The 23,455-nt window shown below is 39.2% G+C and overlaps 2 protein-coding genes, 2 long non-coding RNA genes and 1 pseudogene across 5 annotated transcripts in view; 3 read left to right on the plus strand and 2 right to left on the minus strand.

Annotated features, from left to right (window-relative positions):
- The window catches only part of LOC131326967 (uncharacterized), a 145,411-nt gene extending 122,690 nt beyond the window's left edge, over positions 1 to 22,721 (minus strand). The window contains exon 1 of one of the 2 annotated variants that reach the window (XM_058359903.1): positions 22,643 to 22,721. The gene's annotated coding sequence lies outside the window, so the exon portion shown is untranslated. Of the gene's footprint in view, positions 1 to 22,055 lie in introns of both variants that reach the window. The other variant, XM_058359904.1, reaches the window with a different exon arrangement.
- The window catches only part of LOC131326978 (uncharacterized), a 49,962-nt gene that overhangs the window by 16,819 nt on the left and 9,688 nt on the right, over positions 1 to 23,455 (plus strand). The window lies entirely within an intron of this gene.
- Positions 297 to 8,155, plus strand: LOC131326975 (lysM domain receptor-like kinase 3). Its single transcript, XM_058359915.1, has 4 exons — positions 297 to 1,009; positions 6,730 to 6,769; positions 6,888 to 7,186; positions 7,777 to 8,155. Exons 1-3 carry the CDS (start codon positions 391 to 393, stop codon positions 6,997 to 6,999), a joined length of 771 nt encoding a protein of 256 aa, XP_058215898.1. The 5' UTR covers positions 297 to 390; the 3' UTR covers positions 7,000 to 7,186; positions 7,777 to 8,155.
- LOC131326973 (protein kinase STUNTED-like) lies at positions 14,456 to 17,042 on the minus strand (annotated as a pseudogene).
- LOC131326979 (uncharacterized) lies at positions 16,273 to 18,167 on the plus strand. Its single transcript, XR_009200143.1, has 2 exons — positions 16,273 to 16,391; positions 16,471 to 18,167. It is a non-coding gene; the product is annotated as an uncharacterized LOC131326979 (long non-coding RNA).

Consider the following 23,455-nt stretch of genomic DNA (forward strand, 5'->3'; position numbering starts at 1 on the left):
ATATTTTGAAAAGTAACCACTTTTTAGCAAAATAAGTCAATTTATTTCATTTTTTCTGCTAAAAATTGATTATTTCACAAAAAAAAACTTGGGTAAAAGTTTTTTTTTTTTTTTTTTCAATTCCTCTCGTCGACACGAATTAATAATTCACAAAAATTTAGCTCAAAACTAAAAAATAGAAAAAAAAATTTCAATAATGACAAATCAACTTATTTTTTAAGATAAGTTTAAGAGAACGCACCTAACTTAATTTCAATTGATTTCTCCTTTAACTCCTTCAAAGTAAAGAAATACCCAAGTGATCCACTGAGCTTCTAACCAATCACAATCTTCTTCCGACACCAAATAAAACAAACCCAGATGATTCCTAGGATTTGATTTGATCCCAACATGTTTCGATCCAAACTAGTGTTACCCTTTCCCCTCCTAATCATCTTCCTTACATCGGTCGAACCCAAGTGTCCTAAGACCTGCGATTTGGCTCTGGCCTCGTACAACGTATGGCCTGGCGCCACCCTCACGTTCATCTCCAACTACGTATTCGCCCAAACAATCAACGAAACCCTCAGCTACAACCCACAGATCACCAATGAGAACTACATCTTATCGGGATTCAGAATCAACGTTCCCTTCACGTGCGACTGCATCGGCGGCGAGTTCTTGGGCCACGTGTTCCGTTACAGGGTCCAGTCCGGCGACGACTCGTACGATGTTATTGCCGAGACGTACTACGCGAACCTGACCACGGCCGCTTGGCTGGAGGGGTTCAATGTCTACGGACCGGGTCAGATTCCGGCCAATGCGGTGGTGAACGTGACGGTGAACTGCTCGTGTGGGGACGCGGCGGTGTCGAGGGCGTATGGGTTGTTCGTGACGTACCCGCTTGGGGTTGGGGATAGCTTGGAGTCGATTGCGGCTGCTGAGAATGTTAGTGAGGCTATATTGCAGAGGTACAACCCGGGTGTGGATTTTAGCGCTGGGAGTGGTCTGGTGTACATTCCGGGCAGAGGTGAGGTAGTTTTTTCATTTTATAGATAAGATGTTCTTGCCAGCTATGCGTACCCACAAGTAATCATATATACTGAGAAACATATATACCTACAGGGACGCGCGAATCCAGAATTTTTTAAACATGGAGACCGAACTATGAGCAACTAGATTTTGAAATTTTAAGGTTTCAAAATCTTTGTAGTTTGTTTGGTTTGGATTGTGAGAGAGATTTTTTGGATAATGAATGGAGGGAGTTAGGAAGAGAAATGAGATTAACAATTGAAGGAAAAATTTATGAAAGACCTTGCCCATAGAGAGGGTTGGATTTTGGGACCCAAAAATAAAACCTTCTTAAAATATTTAAATGCCTAACCAACACCCAATACAAAACATAGTAATATTTAAGTGTGCTCAATAAACAAAAAATCACTCATATTTATATTGAAATTTAAAAATAAAAAATCCCGAAACTATGTGAGGGCCTTGGCCCCATAAGCCTAAGGGTAGTTCCATTGATCTCTGTATACCCATGTATTGGGGATCGCTAGATTGTGTGAGAATCTTTGATTTATTTTTGTGCAATCTAACGCTCGGAAGTTTCTCGGTACATAGACACATAGAAATTTCGTTACAGAGGATTAGTGTAATGCATACCTTGACAAAATTTATGTAGAACAATTAAAGCCAGACCACATAAGAGCTAGCTGGTTTTGAGTTTTTCGACAGCTAGCTAGTTGGTTTTTTGAGTTTCGATCTGAACCGCAGTTCTAAAGGGAGTAATTGAATCATTTGTCTTCAAATCTTGACCAACATTAATCCAATCGCTTGGTGTTGGAGACTATTATTGTTGTTTGTGCACTTGGACATGTTTGTGGATCATTTTGCTTGTATTGCTAGCTAGGTGTATCAATGGGGGAGAAAATGATGGACTGAGTATTGAGAGGTCGAGTTCCAAGCAGAGGCGGTTGCGCAACTATCCTAATTTTGGCTCTAAATTATTTCAAATAAAAATTTATATTTTTTTTTGGAATTTTATTAATTAATTAAATTAACTAGTTTACTTGATATTTTTTTCTGGGGTTTTTTTAGAGGCCGGCCCTTTTTTTAGATTTGTCTTTAAAATGGTCATCTACGTATTATTTCAATCCAATCTTTTTAAAATAGTCCTGACTCATATTATTTCAGACTAAAATGCCCCTCGACGGTTCACATACACAGTTCACAGTTCGCATACACAGTTTAATTACATAGCCTCAACACACACACTCCACATAGTCAAAGTGCCCGATTTTAAGTCAGCCCACCAAATTTGGGCCGGATCCGAACTCATCCAAATTTTGCCAAATCGGATAATCCAATTAAAGCTTGTTTGGGCTTCTGATGCTTCAACCAGTCCAATCGATCCATCAATTCAGCCGTGACTTGTTCTACGTGAAGATGTAGTTGAAGTTGATCATCTTCCCATTTAGTAATTTAGAGCAACTACAAGTCTAAATCGTTATTTATTTTAACAGTACCATTGTAATTAGAAGAAAGTACACCTTAAAATCCCTATGAAAATGACTAAACCTAAATCATAGGGCTCCGGTATCCTAAAATTCTAAAATCCTATGGTACCCTAAGATTTTAGGGTACTCAAGGGTACTAGTGTACTAGGTATCCTAAAATTCTAGGATACCATAAAACCCTTGGGTGACACTTTCATTAATGGTAAATGTGTATTTGTAAAAGTGGATCTCGTGGTAATTAAGTATTCTATCTCTCTTTAATGGGAATCAAAATTTCATTTTTCTGTATTTAGAGGTAAAAATCTCTTTAGTTTAACAGTACCATTGTAGTTATGCTGATCAGCTGCTTTCCTCGGCTCAAAGGAGTTTGGTGTGTTTTTTCCGAGAAATCCAGGTAATGCAAAAAGTAAGGGATGTTTCACTGTACTCGTGATATTATGGTCTATAAGCCATTTGGCAGCAAATGAAATGGGTTTGTGTATAGTGGAATAGGCCTGTTCAATAAGGTCGATAATTCCGTATGGAACTCTATATATCAGATGTTCCAAGATACCTAAAAATTGCCTAAAAAATAGGAAGTAGTAATGACATATAATAGCAAATGCAATCAGGGATGAATTGACATGGGGCACGTGCCCCCACTCAATTCAATGATTTTTTTTGAAGAAAAAATGGAAAATTAGTTTCGATTATATTATACTACAAGAAAAAACATCATTCCTGACTAACGGTTTAGTTGGCACAAGGTTAGATTTTAGTCGGCAATAATATTTCCGAACTAAATTTTTGGTCGGGCAAGTTAGTCGGCTAATTGCAATCTGCAAATGTATTTGCCGACTAAAACACATTTAGTCGGAAAAGAATGACCTTTCCCGACTAATTATTTAGTCGTTATATTAGAATTATTGCTGACAAAAGTATTTAGTCGGTAAATATCAAAACAATTACCGACCAAATATTTAGTCGGTGTATTACTATTTTTTTCCGACTAAATATTTAGTTGGCAAACGTCACATTTTCCCAACTAATTATTTAGTCGGCATATGTCAACCTTTCCCGATTAAATATTTACTTGGTAAATGTCACATTTTCCATTAAAGGATATTTGCAGATTACAACTTTTTCCAACTAAATATTTAGTCGGCAAATGTTATATACTATTAAAACTGATTTCAAAACCTTCGACTTAGAACTTTTCTATTGTGATTTCCAGTAAATTAAATCAAGCAATCAATAATTTCATACTCTATTCACCAACCTACCATAATTAATCACTGAAATTCAAGAATAATCTATTCATAACTTTCATAAATAAGAGTACTGCTATTCGTACCAACGAATAGCATACTGACGGTTGCATCGGGCCGTCTCCGGCCACCGGATAGCAGATCTGAGCTGTCCAAAAATTTTAAAAAAAAAAAACCAGAGTGGACAATTGCGGGAATCAACGGGATCCGACGTGCATATGTGTTCGATCCAAACACCCCATTTTTTCGTATATACATGTTTACGAAAAACCATATATATACGAAAATAGGATGTTTGGATCGAGCATCTATGCACATCAGATATCGTTGATTCCCGCAATGGCCCGCTCGGTTTTTTTTTCTTAGAATTTTTGGACAGCTCGGATCGACCATCCGGTGGCCGGAGACGGCCCTGCGTGGCCATCAGTATGATATTGGTCGATACCAATATCATTTTTGCATAAATAAAGGCTTTTCACGAAATACTAACAAACAGTATCTGAATTCGTAGACCGCAAAAAGTGGTAAATAAAAATTCTAAGCACTGTTTCCATAAGTAGCATCAAACAAAATGTATCCAAGCCCTAGATCACAATTGTACAAGAAAGTTCTTCAGTAGCAACAAATCGATAACATATCCAAGCACAATAGCATCCACAACAAAATCTAACATCTTCATATATAGTCCATAACCTGATGCGGAATACTCCAACTGTGGAAAGAACAAAACACAATCATTATTTATGAATGAAAATCTTGGTGCAAATCTGAAATGCAGATATGTGTGGACAACAAATCCGTGAGATGAACCCAGTTTTGTATAACTAACAAACGCAGTGAGGCATTTAGAAAAAAAATGATGATCACCAATAGAAATTGATATGTATGCATAGATTTCCACTGGGGGATCTGCAAAAGAAAAAAGAACCCAACAATTTTCAACTTGGGGATCTGAAATTATTTATACTTATGGTAAATTACACCACTTGGCATCAATCTATTAGCAACTCTTGAGAATCTCAACAGAAGAAAGTGAAACATATAAACCACCACCTGACTCAAGACATCCAGAGTACCAACTTAAGTATTTAGGTAAACATGCAAGAAGTAAAACAAACTTGAAAATAATAACAGGCCATAACACTACACATATCAGATCTGACAAATATAAGCATTGCAGTTAAGCGAGGAGTCAGAAATTACGTACCAAATATTGGCTTCAGTTGGTTAATGCAAATGCCATATTTGTACCTATAAACTTGGTTTCCTTGTCCAAATGTTTCTCAACTAATGAGTCAACTAATGCTCATGGTCCTCCTCATCTCTTAGCCTTTGCTCCTCGTCTCTTTGCCTTTGCTCATCTTCCTGTTGTCTTTGCTCCTCGCCACACCGCCTTCACTCCTTAGTACAAGAAAACATGTAAGAGGTGACGAAAAATTTTCATCTTCAAAGGGTCAGATTTCGTCACCAACTTTCGTCACCGGATGTTGGACGCCAAAGACCCTGACGACAAAAAAAAAAAATTTCCCTTCTATTTTTCATTTTGGCGACGAATTTTTTCGTCGCCTATTTAGACTAATTTGCGACGAAAAAATTTCATCTCTAAACGTCAAAACTTAAAAAAATAAGGAAATCCCTCACAGTTGCTACTTATTTTGTTGCCACTGGGTTTCAAACCCACAACCTCGCGCGTACAAGACATAACACCCAACCACCACACTAGGCCATTGTTCTTGAAAAATTATGGAAATATTTAGTATATAAACCTTTTGTGATTTTGTTTTCCAAAAACAAATACATTGGTTTTTGTTTTGTTTTTTTATAAGAGTCTTCCCTGCTCCCGCGCGCAATTTCTCACTTCGCGCCAGATGTTTAGCAACTAAAATTAAATTTTGGTCGGTAAAAATTGTGTTTCGGCAACAAAATAAAAATTAGTCAGTAATAATTTTGCCTTTTGCCAACTAAATAGTAGTTTGTCGCCAATTGTGTAACCATTGCCGACTAACTTTAATTAGTCGGAAATGGTGTTTACTTCTTGGAGTATTAAATACTATATATCTTAAGTATTTCACAAACTTATTGCAGAATGTGTAGTGGTGCAGTGGTAAGGTACCTTGTCTTTCATGCAAGAGATCTTGTGTTCAAGACTTGCCCTCTTTCTTTTTTAACGCGAGTTTGTTCAACATACAAAAAAGGCATGGGAAACGAAGTTGTAGGGTATTGAACTTGCAACCTCATGTACTAAGGACGAATTAGTGAGCCATTAAACCACGACACTCTTTTCTTTTCAAATCAAACAAATTTATATAAAAAAGTGAGTGGCCCATTTTCAAATCCCACCCAGGACTTTGAAAATATTGCCTGATCATACATATTATAAAACTTATTGCATACAATGAAGTCTAGTTTTGTATTATTGTGGTTGATTATCATTTTTTGTTTATGGCAGTAGATATTGGTGTTAAGTTACCAACTCTCTTAAAAGCTTAAGCTGTTAGGAGATGAACCCAACAATGTATATTAAGTTATCTAACATTCTCCCTCACGTGCAACTCTGTCTTGCACGTGGAGATGCGATGAAGGGGAGAAGCATAATGCAACCAGAGAACAAATGCAGACGGAGAGACTATAACCCAAGACCTTTTGCAATTTGAGCTCTGATACTTTGTTAAGTTACCAACTCTCCCAAAAGCTTGAGCTGTTAGGAGATAGACCCAACAATGTATATCAAGTTATCTAACAATTGGTGCCCCCACAAGAGAGAATTTCTGGATCCGTTCCTGACTGCAATGCTATTGCTTTGATTTTGTATCATTCGTGCAGCATGGTAAACCAAAGTTGATATGATTTAGGACCATTGTGTGATTCAATAATTTGTTTACTTTAGATGCACCATACAACAACGCATCATCACCGTATGTTCGATTTTGGATGAAGCTTCAAGTGTCCAGTTATCTAAGTGTAGATCTCTTAATTTTTTACAGATGAAAGTGGAAATTATCCGCCCCTGGAACTGGAATCCAGGTAATTTTTTGCAACTTTGATGTTCTTATAAACTGGATCAATGTTTTTTGTTGGTTTACTTACGCTTTCAATTAATTGTTAACATCTAACATCTGCTTATTTTTTTTCCCTATTGCAGAACAGGTTTTCGATCGGGACAACTTTGGAACCGGCTCAACGTTGACTTGCTTAATTACTCTGACACTACAACATATATGGATGATTACTTAGAGCTTTTTCTGCTACTTTAAGTAATTGTTTTGCCTTTCATTTAAGCAGGATTGTCAGGTGGAGCCATAGCTGGAATATCTGTAGGAGTAGCGATGGGAGCACTTCTAGTGGCAGTTTGCACAAAATGGGGGTTCTACCGAAAGAACGAAGTGCAAGGCGAATCAAGTTCACAAAGAGACGTAGAACTACCTCGTCAAATTGGAAGGGGTATTTCTCCCCTATTTCTTTTCTCTGTGTTTGAAAGCATGCTTCAGGGATATATCTCGGTAGAAATTCCCCTTTAACTTGTTTGACGCTTTGGCTGGATATCGAATCCAATTTGATTAACTTGGAAACTTTATGCACAAAATGGTCACAATTTTCTCTGGAATTCTTGACACCCACGGTTATAAGTTCATTAATTTACGTTTACCTTTGGCGCATATGGTGTTCAATTCATGGGAAAACAGAAGGTTGCTTTTCAAATCTGTCAAAAAATAGTGATGATTTGATTTGGTGTGACCCTTGATTTTTTAATGAGTGCACTTAGCCACTTATGTTTTTTTAAGGAGTGCACTTATGTTTCATAGACGTTGCAAGTCATTAATGTTGCTCAATCGTGCCCTTCTCTGTATTCGTAGGGCCACGAAAATATTTTGACGATGCGAAATTTTCCTGAGCTAAAGTTATCTTATGTTCTTTCATGTGCTGAAGCATATTCATATGGAGTTTCTATGAATGCTCAGCTTCTCATGTCGCAAAACATGAATTAGTCAACAACACTGATGTGTTTTCCCCTTGCTTGTGTACGTTTTTAGCTTGGCGAAGTGCTTTAGAGAAATCAGACTCCCTTGGCGCTCCTGATACTACTTCACGTCGCTATGAAAAACTTGCAAAGGCAACTGATTACCAAGCTGAGTTGCGAGGCAAGGTTTGTTGCTCTTAATCTATCCATGGTGATAAACTGAGGAAGAGAGAAAGTCTACAATACACATTCCTTCAAAGAGTGTACCATATGCACCTATTTTATGGTTCATTCATAACATTTTAATGTGTTTCGTAACTTTTGTTCTAGAATTCATAACTTTTCAGCAGTACGATTCGTAACATTTTCATTATCATTCATAACATTTTGCTGTACCTCGTAACCTTTATATGATTCGTAACTTTTTCTCTATAATTCATAATATTTTGGGAGGTGCATATGATACATGCCCAAATAAAAGCTGTCTTCTATTCCCGTGTATCCAGTTTGGGAATCGCAGCTACCCAATCAACCGCAAGGAGCATCTGATGGTGACAAGAACACGAATACCAAAGGTGGTGTATCAACTGGGGACGTGACTATGGAAGGCGGTATATACCTTGGGAGCTCGAATATTCGTGCTCCTGTATCAATTGGCACCACGACTATAAAATTTGTGTACCAGATGTTGGCAAAAACCCGGAACAAATATTTCCGTTTGACAAAAAAAAAAAAAAAACCCCGGAACACAGCTGTCGGAGGTGGTGGATCAATTGTGAACCTGAATACTACTGGAGGTGTTGGATCGATTGGGAACACAAATATAGAAGATGGTTGATCAGTTGACAACACGGATTGAAACTCGAGGTGGGGCATCGATTGGGATCAGTATATCAGAGTGCTCTCTCTCTCTCTCTCTCATGTTGGGCTCCGAATTCAACCAATTAAGCCACGTCACCATTCATTTGCTAGTTGGGTGGATATGTACCGTTATGATCTAATGAATAGAAAACTACAATGCGAGATGAAAAATCATTCTTGAGCTCCTAACACCATAGCATTATGCAATGTTTTTTACTCACCCCACATTTCTATTTTTCCTTACATCTACTCTCCTCTCACCTCACTGCCAGTGTACCCGGCAACTCCTGAAGGGACTGCACTCTCACCCTATTCATTTAACTCACACTCAGCAAACACCGACATCACCACACAAACCCCTTAAACACGTCATTGGCGGAAAGGAAAAAGGAGCACCGAAACCTCTTGAATTGGCTAGATGGTTCTGGAGCCAAAACATCACAATTATTACTCCTCAAATGCTCAGCCGGCTTTGACCCATCTCAATTCTCAAGAGAATTTCCAATGATATCTGAAGAGGGTGACAGTCACGGTCAAACCTTTTGAGTCTTTGCCACGGGAACTGCCAATAAACTCGGAGCATCCTATAGCAACGCCATCGCAGCTTTCACTTTGGAATGAAATTGCATAGATATGATTTGTATCTGAAACTAGGCTAAGTTGGCTATAATGAACAGGTATCTCCATTACAGGCCCATCTATTTCTCCACAAAAGTGCAAAACCAAATCGGCTAGAGTAGCGGGCCTGCCAGGATTGGATTGCAGTCTAAACTATTTTCCAAGGCCTTCGTGCCTCAAAATCTAACTTTGTGTTGAGCGGATTGCGTACGACCAAAAGGGGTATGGCCATGTGTATATGGTTCGTGGTTTGCCTTTAATGAAAAAGGACTTAAAATTTCCTAACCGGTGTTAGAAAATGGGAAACGAAAATGAAAGATTGAAAGATAAAGATGAAACAAACTTTATTAACGGCTTAACAAAGTTTGGGTACAAGGAAGTAAACAACAAGATCTAGGCAGGGCTAGATTGAAAGGAAATACAATACTTTGCTGGAAAGTAAATGAAAGGTAAATTTAGTAAGCGCTGGGCTTGTTGGTGCTGAGACCGAAAGATAAAAATAGTTGAAAGATAATTGAAATGTAATTTGGATAAGCTGTGGGCTTGTTGGTGCTGGGACCTTTGCCAATGCCTTCAATTTTGGTATTTATAGGCAACAGTTCCACGCCTTGAGCTGCTTCCAATCCAGACTTGAGCTGCTTAGGCTAGATCAATGCATGAATGCCACGTGGCCCTATTCCTTGCTTCATACTCCAAGATTGTTGCATGACTTGCTTTAGGCTTGAAATCAACTTATTTCAAGCCTGAATTACCTCTTTTTGCATGGGTATTAACCCAAAAGAGAAATATGAGTTCTTTGAGGTTAAAGGCCGAAATCTTTTGCAAAGACCCAGAACTTTCAACCACTTTTCGACCTTGATTGGCCCTAAGGTGGTTTCTTCTGCAAGAAGACTCAAGACAAAGAGAATCCTTGAAACTTGTGCCCTCTTTTCCTGCAACAAAAGACCAAGCAAGCCTAGTTAAGCTGCTTATACAGAACCTTTCGGGCCTTTAAGCTACTAATTGCAACTGCTTGTGTAGGCCTAAGCTGCTTGGACTATCTTCGTGCATGGCTGTCATGTGTCCCAAGCCTTTCTTCATGCTGAAGGAAAACGGCTGCAGGCCTTGAGCTGCTTGTTTATACCTGTCAGTGAGAACCTTCTAGGCCTTTGAGCTGCTTCTGCAGGCATGACTAAGCAGCTTATGACCTTCTTGACTTTGTCACCCTTGAGTGGTGAGCTTTCCAGACCTAAGAGAATTATTTAGCGCTCCTCATTATTGGGCCGAAATAATTCCACCTGATTAATCTTGGCCTTTACAAACCGTACCTGAAAAATGAATTTAGGCCTCTAACCAATTGGACTACATGGGCCCAGGCTTGACAATGAACCTAGGCTTTTATTGATTTGGGCTTGGGCTTTAACTAATTGGGCCATGCTCCAAAATAATGCGGCCCAATCAATTTTCAAACTCAATTTAGGCCTTCCAAATTCAATTCGGCCTAATTGTGGCCCACTATAAATTCAACCAAAAGCCTAATTCAACCAAGGCCCAAAACAACATTTTCGGCCATTAATCCATTAACAAATTTCTTTTTAGAATTTGGCCAAAAATGGGTGTAAACAATGCCCCCCATGCCTTGATTCTTTACTTTTAGGATCAAGGTGTGTATAAAAAATAAAACCATTTTTGGCATCCAAACAGGCCTCAATTCTTTGTTTTAGCATTTCTTTTTTTGTTTACCTTGCTTATGGACTTAGTAGGCATTAGGCATTTTCTACGCTCCCTTTAGGCCTTTGACAAAATTCTCTAAAAATTTCTCCGAATTCAGACCTTGGAACGAGTCTACCAGCTATTTTATTTGTTAGACAGGCCTTTCAAAGGCTTCTCTTAAAGATAAAAGGCATCAATATGCATCCTCTAGGGCTACATCCTCTAGGACTGCTTAGATTGTGTGGATGATGCTCAAACCTATATAATCTCAAGGCTTGTAAATGTTGCTTTTTATAAGGCCTATTTATACCAATAAAGGCATGTATTCAAGCCTAATCGTATAAAAAGATAGAACCATGAAAAGGCCTGGCAATAAGGACTAAAAATATGTTGGAAGGCCTGAACTCTAACTCGAAGTGTTTAATGATTCAGGCCTACTCAAAGAGCTCAAAAGGCCTTCATCTCTGTGAAAAAAATGCCTTCATACACCAATATGAGGCCTGGAAATAAGGCCTTGAAGTACGTTGAAAGGCCTAAAAAGGTGGTTCAAGCTTGGATAAAGAGCTTAAAGGGCCTCATTTCCTATAGAAAGGCCATGTTTGTGCCAATATAGTGTTTAGGTATAGTAATTCATGTCTGCTCAATGAAATAAAAAGACCTTCACCTCTGCAAAAAAGGCCTGGTAAAACTCTAATAGGGCCTACTCAATAGCTAGTAGGCCTTGGCCAAATATTTTAGAGATGCTTGTTCGGCATTTGAAAGACTTTTCTTTGCTTAGCCCCTTTACTACCACGACGTTTTTGCATAAGCCAAGTGAATAACACTCGCTTTTGATGTGCCCCACAAATCCAGCGTGGGCGCAATTCCACAATTTTAAGGCCTACAGTTGGCCTACGCTTGTAATGCCTTTTGGCAGGTCGGACAATGCCAAAAAGGCCTTTGTTAACTGGGGGAGGAGGGGGATCTCCAATCATAAATGAATCGTGACCAAGCCCTGGAGTGTCGTCGTTTTCCTCCTCTTCAAGTCGTCCCTCCTATTCTAGAACGGCTGCAACATGCATTTCAGACCTGCCATAGGGCTAACGGCAGGCCTGGATCGTTCTTGATCTACATCAATGATCTGTTCATCACCCATGGCTGAATCTGGAGGTGGTAGCCCTTCAGAGACTTGAGACAACATCTCAAATGGGAAAATGGGCTGATCTTGCCTCATGATTGGACCTTCCATATATGTTTTGGCTTATCTCAAGTTTGAGATCTTATTCCCCTTGCACCAAAACAAACCTATCTTTTTGCTCCTCTAGGCCTGGAAATAACTTTCCATCTAGAAGTTCTTGGAAAGCTTCTGAATGTTGGCTGCTACACTCAGGTCTGCTGTGATCATCCTGATGTTTATCCAGGCCTTGTCATTGTTCAGGAGTCCTCAATGGCTTGAACTGAGAATATGTCTTGCTGAAATCTTAAGAGTACTAATTGTGAATAAGCTTGCTTTCGATTAGATTCAAGCTTGCTTATACTTAGTTATCTTTTCTGGTTTCTTTGTTGGAAGTGTGTTGATTCAATTTTGGATGATACCTTTTAGAAAAATCCTCTTCGTTGAGGCAATTGAGTTGAATTAGCAACAAACACTGGTGAAGCAATTTATCTTTACTTTTTTTGTCAATCTAATTCAGTTACTTTATCAAGTAATTTGGGTCTTTATCTTTTCGTTGTATGCCAAGCTTTATTATTCCGACCGACGTAATAATGTTATTTACGTTGTTCTTCTTTACTACACGATTAGAAAATTATTAACTCCACAACCGTTGTGGCAAACCAAGAATCATCATTGTGATCTAGCCCTTAAGGTCACAACACTTTTGCTTTCACGGTTACAAAGTCTGAAAATGGTACGCAGTCCTTACGTTGGACGCGGCAAGTACTCCTGGCATGCCCGCGCTCAGTCCTTGCCCCTCAAGGAACGTTTTTGTGCTAAACGCTTTCTACAACATGAGATGAACACGGATTTTTTCTACAACATGAGATGAACACGGGTTTTTATGGAGTTTGATTTTGTTCACCCTGTATAAAAATGGGTGAACATTACCAATTTTTTTAGTGGTCGATACTATCTTGTGGAGCCTGCATTATTTTAACTATGATTGTAGTTTTAAAAAATAGTAGTAATAAAGGTAAGATTCAAAGCTTACCAATTTACTTTGGAAACATTACCCACTTACCTTTTGTACCAAGAACTTGGACACATAAAATTTCAGTAAAAATTCCCACATAGTAATTAAAATTTTTTATTTTTTTTAATGAAGGAAACCCTGTTACTAGAGGCAGCTTGACTTAATTATGCATTATGTGTAGAACTCTTTTTTTCTTCAGAACGTCTCCAGTGAGTATTTTAGTTTTGATAAAATAGTACTGTATTAGTTTTGCTACTGGTCCCGATGAATTAAAAACAAATATTAACGATAACAAGAAATATTACTAACGAAAGACCTGTTTGTGTGTTTGTTGAGTTTATATCAATTATTTACCAATAAAGAGGTGGATAATGTTCACTTACTTTTAAGGTGGATAAACAAAATCGGACTCATTTTTGTGTGGCTAGGGCAGACATTTTTTTGAGTAGTGGAAATATGGTGAACGTTTGGAATTGCCTTACCTTCTTTAAGAGCATGACATCTTCTTGAATCTAGAATTTATTTGCCACATCTTATAGTATCAATGGTTTTATCTTCCAATAATATTGACATGTTTCGGGTGTGTTCTATTAACTAAAATAAGTCCTCATTTTTCAAATATAAGTACTTATTTTTTGAATTAAAGGTGATGTATTGTGAATTTGTGATAGAATGATCTGTCTCGTAAAATAAGAAATGAGTATATACTTAAAAAAATACGAACCTTGGCAAAACATGGCAGTCTCTTTCTTTGTTATTCTGAAATGTATGTTATGTCATGTCTTTGAAGCTCAAGAGGCAAAAGGAAGAAGCTGATCGAAGCAGCAGCAGCAGAAGAAAGCGACTAGGCAGAAGAAAAGGGCAGAGTAAATAAGCAAGTAAAAAAATGGACAGATTAAGAAGACAGTGCATTAACAATAACACATGAACAGTTCCCAGGCCCATGAAGACGAAGGCGTCGCAGTACACTTGATAGAAGTGAACAGAAGATGAAAAAGGAAGCAGAAATCCAGATCGATCCAGATTCTTTGAAAGCAGCTCTGCTCACTGGTAAAAGGGCCACAAAGTAAAGAGTGATTGAAATATTGGTTGTTCACACATAGCAAGGATATATAGTCAGTACAAAGGCAAACAGCCACTGGAAACACAACATCTGAATATTGTGAGTATTGTGAGTATTGCAGACATACATACTCCACTGTATTTTCTAGATATTTTCAATATTTGATTCGCTTTAGGTGTGAAATAGAGTTAGTGTATGATATGTTGATGCTTCTTTAATGCAGTGATCGACTAGACAAAAGGCCATTGTAGTATACATTAAGCTTAGAGATGTAGTAGGACGTTGTAACATCATTTGCTGCTACTCTTGCTGCATTTTAGATCACTTCTTCCCATTTAGATGTATTGTGCAACTTAAACATCCCTGATTCGTAGGGACTCGTTCCTTTCATAAATAAACACAATGTCTATAGACTCTATACTTCTACAAATGACCTCATAACTGGGTGCAAACTCTTCCTCATACTGAACAGTGACAACGACACATACTTATTTTTTGTTTTTGGTTTAAAAAAAATGTCTAGCAGCAGAAATGTCACGAAAAGCTAGCCGCATATATTTTGTTGACAGTGAAAAGAAGCTAATCTAAGCTTGAGGATCGGCTCCATCTTCCTTTCAAGTATTCTTCTGAGGAAGTTCCGCTGCTTGGCTCCCCACTGCTGAACGATGTGGAGGTGTCTTCCATGTCAAGCAACGCAAGGGTCAAATGAGACTGTGCTTGAAATGGGATAAACTTCATCGTCAGTATTTTCCTCGTTTTCTGTACCTCTTCGATCTCCAAACTGGGATTTTACAAATTCCTCCATGTCTTTGTCCCCTTTTAAGATGTTTAGTATCTGTTGAACGGACAGGAATTTCCCAGTTCAAAGATAATGGATGCAATGAAACAAACCAACAATATACAAAACTATTATTAGATAAATCAAATTTATCAACAAAGACACAAGGGAAGCCAAGATTTGTATTGCTTATGTCCAGCGTCAAAGAGACTGGAGGAAGATTTCACTACCGGAAAGGGAATGAATGCTCCAAAAAGCTACGATAGAGTTTTTCTAGTAGGATAAAACCAACTTTCCTCTCTCCCTCAAAAGCTACTTCTTAGCTGTTTGAACCTCTCAACCAAAAGCCTCATTTCACAATTCTCGTAAGACAAGAAGACACCAAGGAACGGAGTTCCATCAAGCCACCAAGACCACACCAGAAGGAAGATAGCCGAATGCCTACAGAGCCCTCTGCCACGGATCTGATAAGTTCAACCAAGGAAGAGATCTATGCTATATATCCTTCCTAAAGTTAATCCATGCTAGATTTGGTGTCCTTCTACTCCAAGTACAAAATCAATAAGAAACATCCAAAATAAACCGTTACAAAGCCCAAAAACCAAGTCCAAGTCAGTAGAAAAAATCTCCGGTCGGATTCAGCCTGAGCTCATTTGGTAAGAAGCTCAAATTTGTGTTACGTTGCTCTACTCAATCAGACTAAAAATGAGCTTAAGCTAAATTGACCAGAGGTCAAACATTGAGCCAATTCCAAACACTAAGAATCACTATAGAATTGCTATTACCTGCCTCATTTTAGGACGAAGCCGAGCTGATCTTATGAGGCAGAACCTAACTGCAAGAGCCATTCTCTGAATTTGAACGTCATCAATATTGCCATCAAGGTTAGGATCCAGTATGCTTCTTAGATCTCCACTCTCTAGCTTTGGTTTTGCCTGAATATGAACTACTTAGTCATATACCTATAAATAAAGCTTGCAGGAAATAGAGGTTTCTGTTAAGGAAAAAGGCCTTACCCACATGACCAAGCTACCTTTCTTGGCCTTTGGTAGACTCCGAACTGATCGGTTTCCTCCCTTATAACAATTCAAGGAGAACCACACCGAAAGAGTAGGCATTGATCTTGTCACTGACTTTTCCATACATAAAATACTCGGGAGCAAGATACCGAAAAGTTACTACTACATCATTGTCTGTCAGGAACGATGAATCTGACGGCCCCCATATTGCTAACCCAAAATCAGATAACTGTCATAGGAAAATTTTACAAATCATCAACATTGTAGACAGAAATAATACGAATTGTCAACTGCTTGAAGTACCTTTGGTTCAAACTCATCGAGAAGAAGGATATTTGAGGACTTGACATCTCTATGAATCACTGGAGGAGAGCATTCATAGTGAAGGTAATTTAGGGCTTCAGTAATCCCAACAGCTACTTTGCATCTCACTTCCCATGACAATACTGATTTTTCTTTGCTATTACCTGTTTCAGCGAACCAACTGTCAATTAGCATAGTTTTTAACTTTCTATTGACCATTACATGGATAGGGATGAGTTTTAAACGAGGCGTTGCCGTGTAGGTTTTCCTCTAGATTTCCTTTAGGCAACAAATCATAAACAGAGATCAGGGCATTATCTTCAACACATACACCAATCAAAACATCAACTACCTGAGTAAAATCCTTCCATGACTCTTAGGATGACTTTAAAACCTTGACTGCCACCGGCTTCCCATCCGGAAGAATCCCCTTATACACGCAATTACACCATCCTTTCCCGATCAGCTTATCTGCAATGGAACAGAATATTCAAAAAAAAAGAAGAAAGAGATCCACTCAAACAAAACCATGTTTACTGTCGTCTGTTGAGTCAAATTGGAGGGGATATAACCTGAGGAGAATTCCAAAGTAGAGGTTTTCATGACATCGTAGCTGAACCATTTGTAGCCGGATGAGTATTTTAGGAAGAGCTTCTCCAAATTCTCTGGTAGCTCTCTTGTATCTGTAGTGCTGTTACTCTGTGATGAGAAAGGACTTTCTGCTTCAATTGGAGTCATTTGACTAAAACCACCTTCCTTGGAAAGAGTACTCTGCGGTGTAGACCGGTTCGGTAATTGCATCAGTAATCGCATTACCGACTTCACAACCGACATTTTGCTCGCTTCCTCTGCCGGAGGACTCACTACGCTGAGCAGTGGCCAACCAGGCCTCTACTCCCCGAAATCCCCCGAATGAAAGGAAAATGAACTTGTAGAAAGTGCTTTGTGTTGTCGAAGAGGGTTGAAATTAGCAAGGCTGTGTCTAGCAATCTCTAATGTCTCGGAATCACCAAACTCAGACCAGGTATCTAGTGTTTAAAAGGCTAGGGATATATTGGTCCGTTCAGCCAAAAATAGCAATACCATGTGTAGTAAGACTAGAAATAGAGAAATTCTATTAGGGTGGTGCTAATGCAAAAACTGCTTTTGTTAATGCCAAAACTGATGTGCATAAAAAGCTTGTACCATGAACAAAGTAATAGATTTGACATTAACAAAAGCAGTTTTGGCATTATCATTTCCCATTCTATTATTCAGAGTATTATGTTACAAGAGGCCAGTACATCGTTATATAGGGAAAACATAGAAACCCTAAGTAAACCCTATTACATGAAAGGACAATACTACCCTTGTAACTAAACATTAATAGCATCATACACATTAATATTCTAACACTCCCCCTCAACAACACGATGTGAACACCGAGAGCATCGTGAGTTTGCCATGATGAAAATGATATGATCCAACTGAAACTTCGACTGAAACAATCCAAAAAGCAAAAGCCAAATCCATGCGGTAATGCAACTTCGATCCAATCCAAAATGAAGAATCACTAATACTTTGGTACCCGAACAAATGCAGTGGAAGAACGAACAAAAATGCTAATGGAGAAATATGAGACAATTTCCAACACTCCCCCTCATGTGCGAACCCCAAATCACACGGGAGAGATAAACAAAGGATCCGACACGGATCACATCAACGGATCCAACAAGGATCACAACAAGACAAGGTGCCAGTGGCACAACAAATGGGGATTTAACTACCAAACAACGAGACAAACACTCGCCCATAATTTCACCAAAAGCCGAGAAATATCCTTGAGGGACCAAAATGTCACACTGCTACAAAAACAGGGACCAAATTGTCATACTATTACAAAAGCAGGGACCAAAACAAATACTGCAAAGTTCAGGGACCAAACTATAACAAAACAAATGTGATGGACTGAAGTGTAAATCCCTAGAGATTGGATAAACGTGAAATCCTGATAAAAAGCTGGGAAAAAGATACTTAGGATGAAAAGTTAAGATTACTTCGCTCAGAATTTGGTAAAAAAAAAATTTCATTATTTTCAATGTGAGCTTTGAAAATTTGTGAAAACCTTAAAAAAAAGAAAAAAAAACTTTTACAAACCCTAAAAAACGAGACTTTTAGGAACACTAATTAAAAAAAATAAGACTTTTTAACAAACCCTAGATAGAAAACGAAATTCTGATACCATGCAGTGAGACTAGAAGGGAGAAAACTGAAAGAGAAAGGAAGAAGATACGACTACTGTGCAGATTCTGTGATTTGTTACAGAATAGATGAGTGCCTGGCGGACGACAGTGAGGCATAAGCTGCCCGCCGGAAAGTGAATATCCCACAGGTCTAGATCTTACGCTCTAATACCATCTAGTAATACTAGAAATAGAGAAATTCTATTATTCAGAGTATTCTGTTAAAAGAGGCTAGTACATCATTATATGGGAAAACGTAGATACGCTAAGTAAACCCTATTACATGAAAGGACAATAACGTCCTTGTAACTAAACATTAATAACATCATAAACAATAATATTCTAACACCATGGACAAGCCACATTCCAAAAGGCCTCCAATTCTTTACGCTAAGTAAACCCTATTACATGAAAGGACAATAACGTCCTTGTAACTAAACATTAATAACATCATAAACAATAATATTCTAACACCATGGACAAGCCACATTCCAAAAGGCCTCCAATTCTTTTATTATATACTCATACTTCGTATGGATAACACATATCCCCCCCAACTAGCAAAAGAATGGTTACATGGCTTGGTTGAACTTGGAGCCCAACATGAGAGAGAGAAAGCACACTTCAATATACGTGATCCCAATCTATGCACCACATGCAGTTTCCGTGTTGCCAACTCATGAACCACTGTCAATATTTGTGTTCCTGATCGATCAACCACCTCCTGTATTCATGTTTACAGTTAATGTGTTCCAGATCGATCAACCTCCTCCGGTATCCACCATCTATGACAGTAGTGTTCCCAATTGACGCACCACCTCCTGTGGTATTTGTGTTGCCAACAGCTGGTAGTTCACAGTCGTGTTGCCAATCGATACAGGAGCACTGATATTATTTGAGCTCCCAAACGATACACCACCTTCTACAGTCGTGTCCCCAATTAATACACCACCTCCGGTATTTGTATTCTTGTCACCATCGGATGCTCCTTATGGCTGTTTGGGAGGCAGAGATTCCCAATCTGATACAATGAAGTCCTCGCCTCCAACTGTTAAATATCCCCTACTGTCTCCACCTATGGGCCACCATGTCCCCTGGTACATAACTTCTAAATTGATGGCACTAACACCGTCCTTGGTGTTGAAAGAGGGCTTGATCAACGTACAAGCTCTTGTAGATGTGTCTTCCCCTGGTTGGTTTGCTTGTGCAGTAATAAAGTTAACTGAGTCTTTAGTCGGACCCCAAGCCCAGTATTTGCCGTTGTCACAACATCTTATGTGGACTAGTCCACCTCCAGACTTTGACATCTTAATTTCGTGCTTCACGCCCCATTTTCCAACGTCTGCCGTCTGATCAAATTTCAAGTAGCAATTTTGCCCAACTGGGCGCAAGTAGTTTTTGTTCAAGAGTGAATTGAACACTACGATCTTTGTTAAGTGCATTTCCTCTTCAAACTTTGGCAAGTCCATTTCCTCATTCCCAGTTGATGCACTAGTACCTCCTGTATACATATTTTTGTCACCAACAAATGGTCCTTGTGGCTGATTGCGTGGCAGCAATTCCCAATCTGATATTATAAAGTCCTCGCCTCCGGTCACTAAATATCCCCCACCGTCTCCACCTATGGACCACCAGGTTCCCTTGTGCATAACCTGTAAATTGACGACAGTAACACCGTCTTTGGTGTATTGGGAGGGCTTGATCAACGTACAAGCTCTTGAAGTTGTGTCTTCCACTGGATGGTTAGCCTGTGCAACAATATAGCTTCTTGAGTAATCAGTAAGACCCCAACTCCAGTACTTGCCGGTATCACAACATCTTATGTGGACCAGTCCACCTCTAGACTTTTTCTTCATAACTTCGTGCTTCACGCCCCAGCTTATGGCATCCACTACCTCGAATTTCATGTAGTTGTTTGCCCCTTCCGGGCGCAAGTAGTTTTTGTTCAAAAGTGAATTGAACACCACAAACTTTGGCAAGTCAACTTCCTCTTCAAACTTTGGCAAGTCCATTTCCTCTTTAAACTTTTGAAAGGCCATTTTCTCACTCCCAATTGATGCATCAGTACCTCTGGTATTAATATTTTTGTCACCGAGTCCCTGCAGCTGATTGGGTGGTAGCGTTTCCCAATTTGATACGATGAAGTCCTCGTCTCCAGCTACTAAATATCCCCCCTTGTTTCTACCTACGGACAACCATTTCCCCTGGTACATAACTTGTAAATTGACGACCTTAACACCATCCTTGGTGTTATGGGAGGGCTTGATCAGCGTACAAGCTCTTGTAGTTGTGTCTTCCCCTGGTTGGTCAGCCTGTGCTGTAATAAAGTTAACTGAGTCTGTAGTCAGACCCCAGCTCCAGTATTTGCTGGTGTCACAGCATCTTATGTGGACCAGTCCACCTCCATACTTTGCCTTTTGAACTTCATGCTTCACACCCCATTTTAGAACATTCACTGCCTCGAATTTCATGTAGCTATTTATCCCACCAGGACGCAAGTAGTTTTCGTTTGAGAGTGAATTGAACACTACAAACTTTGGCAAGTCCATTTCCTCGTTCCCAATGGGTGGTAGCAATTCCCAATCTGATATGATGAAGTCCTCGCCTCCAGTTACTAAATATCCCTTATCATCTCGACCTATGGACCACCATGTCCCCTCGTACATAACCTGGAAATTGACAACACGAACACCGTCCTTGGTGTATTGGGAGGGCTTGATCAACGTACAAGCTCTTGTAGTCGTGTCTTCCCCTGATTGGTTAGCCTGTGAAACAATAAAGCTTTTTGAGTAATCAGTCAGACCCCAACTCCAGTATTTGCCAGTGTCACAACATCTTATGTGGACTAGTCCACCTCCAGACTTTGCCTTTTGAACTTCGTGCTTCACACCCCAGCTTATGACGTCCACTGCCCCGAATTTGATGTAGCTGTTTATCCCATCCGGGCGCAAGTAATTTTTGTTCAAGAGTGAATTGAACGACACAAACTTTGGCAAGTCCATTTCCTCACTCCCAAGTGTTGCACCAGTACATTCGGTATCCATATTTTTGTCACCGATGGATGGTTCCTGCAGCTGATTGGCTGGCAGCGATTCCCAATTTGATATGATGAAGTCCTCGTCTCCGGATACTAAATATCCCACCTTGTTTCCACATAAGGGCCACCATTCCCCTACGTACATAACTTCTAAATTGACAACCTTTACACCGTCTTTGGTGTTATGGGAGGGCTTTATCAATGTACAAGCTCTTGTAGTTGTGTCTTCCCCTGGTTGGTCAGCTTGTGCTGTAATAAATTGAACTGAGTCTTTAGTCAAACCCCAAGTCCAGTATTTGCCAGTGTCACAACATCTTATGTGGATCAGTCCACCTCCAATTTTTGCCTTCTGAACTTCGTGCTTCACACCCCATCTTACAACGTCCATTGCCTCGAATTTCATGTAGCCATTTGTCCCACCTGGGCGCAAGTAGTTTTCGTTTGAGAGTGAATTGATCACCACAAACTTTGGCAAGTCCATTCCCCGCCCCACCCACTCTTTGCCTGAAGGCTGTTTCCAAGTCAAAAGATGTTGGAGTAAACATAAATGAAAATTAAAAGAAAAGACAAAGTTAACTAGATAAATACCTAATTGACTTAAGATGTTGTAATCAACTCCTAATTGTTGGAGCTGCAAAAAAATGTCAGTAGTTGATTGTTAGAGTTATAATCAGAGTTGATTAGAGCTTCATTAGCTCTAGATCGCATCTTAACCGGTCAATAAATTCCAGTTCTTATTTCATTCCCTAAAAAAAAATACACAAAATATTTAATTTTTTTTGAAAGGAAGTAACTTAAAACATGGGTGGGGACTAACAGAAAAACATATCGTCCTCTACTTTTCGTGTTTTAGGGTCATAGTATTTGGGTTGAAGGCTCCACCCAAAACCAGAGTTTTAATTGATTTCAAATTTAAAAAAAAAGTCACCCAAAAACAAAAAAAGATAACGTATTTGTGAACCGAAAAACCATGAAGGTACGTTTCATTTTGAATTGTGGAAATAAAGATCAAATTTAAAAAGCCAGGTAGAATAGAATCACGAAGAAATTGAAATGACAAAGTACGTTATGAAGTCTTTTTTTTGGTAAGTACGTTATGAAGTCTTCCCCTCTAAGGAATGAGATAATGAGATGAGAGACTTACCTGCTGTTCAAAAAATGCTTAGATTGCTTACCTTTTGACGGCGGCTCAGAGAGAGAGACGAAGCGTCATTTTTTGATCTGAAAGCCGAGCGTGACTTTTGCTGGTGGATTCGAGATGGAAAAGCCGATGGGGTACAACGAATTTCGACCGTAGAGTAAAACCACATCCAAGTTTGACCCTTGAGAGCTCTGGCGAAAAGCAATCGCAGCCGTTGATTTAGATCCAACTGCTAGTAAAAAATTCAAAATACTGAGTTGTTTTATGGAGGAAGTAATAATACATGAGTAGATGGCTTTTGATGGGTACTAAAAGTCAGATATTATCACTTTTTGGGTTTTTGCATTTTAATTATTGACTTTTTAGCTTTTTGAACTTTGATCAGAATGTATTTTGAATATTGTAGAGTGTTTAAAATATATGTGCAGACAGAGGCAGACCCACCATAGGACACGTGGGGTCACGTGCCCCCATGCCCCTAAAAAGAAAATAATAAATTTGTGATTTTGTATATATATTATTTATGTTGAATGCATGTAGGGGTGTCAAACGTGCCTGTCGTGCCATGCCGTGCCATTTTCTTCCGTGCCAATCGTGCTTCGTGTCGTGCCGTACAGTGCCCGTTTACTTCATCGTGCCATGGCGTGCCGTGCTGTACCGTGCCCATGCCTTGCCGTGGTGGGCCATTTTGCTTTGTCGGGCCGTGCCTTTATAAAATCGTGTCATGTCGTGCTGTGCCCGATTAATTAATCGTGCCGCATCGTGTCGTGCCTTTTTTTGTCGGGTCGTGTCGTGCCGTGCCTTTTTTGTCGAGTTGTGTCGTGCCGTGCCTTTTTTTGTCGTGTCG

The sequence above is a fragment of the Rhododendron vialii genome, chromosome 5a (genome assembly GCF_030253575.1).
Source record: "Rhododendron vialii isolate Sample 1 chromosome 5a, ASM3025357v1".
Classification (NCBI taxonomy): Eukaryota; Viridiplantae; Streptophyta; class Magnoliopsida; order Ericales; family Ericaceae; genus Rhododendron; species Rhododendron vialii.

Excerpts from the sequence above, each read along its gene's own strand:
- LOC131326975 (XM_058359915.1), top strand. The coding sequence starts at position 391 with ATGTTTCGATCCAAACTAGTGTTACCCTTTCCCCTCCTAATCATCTTC. Across the intron at positions 1,010-6,729 it reads GGTGTACATTCCGGGCAGAG|ATGAAAGTGGAAATTATCCG; the intron begins GTGAGGTAGTTT and ends AATTTTTTACAG. Across the intron at positions 6,770-6,887 it reads CCCCTGGAACTGGAATCCAG|AACAGGTTTTCGATCGGGAC; the intron begins GTAATTTTTTGC and ends TCCCTATTGCAG.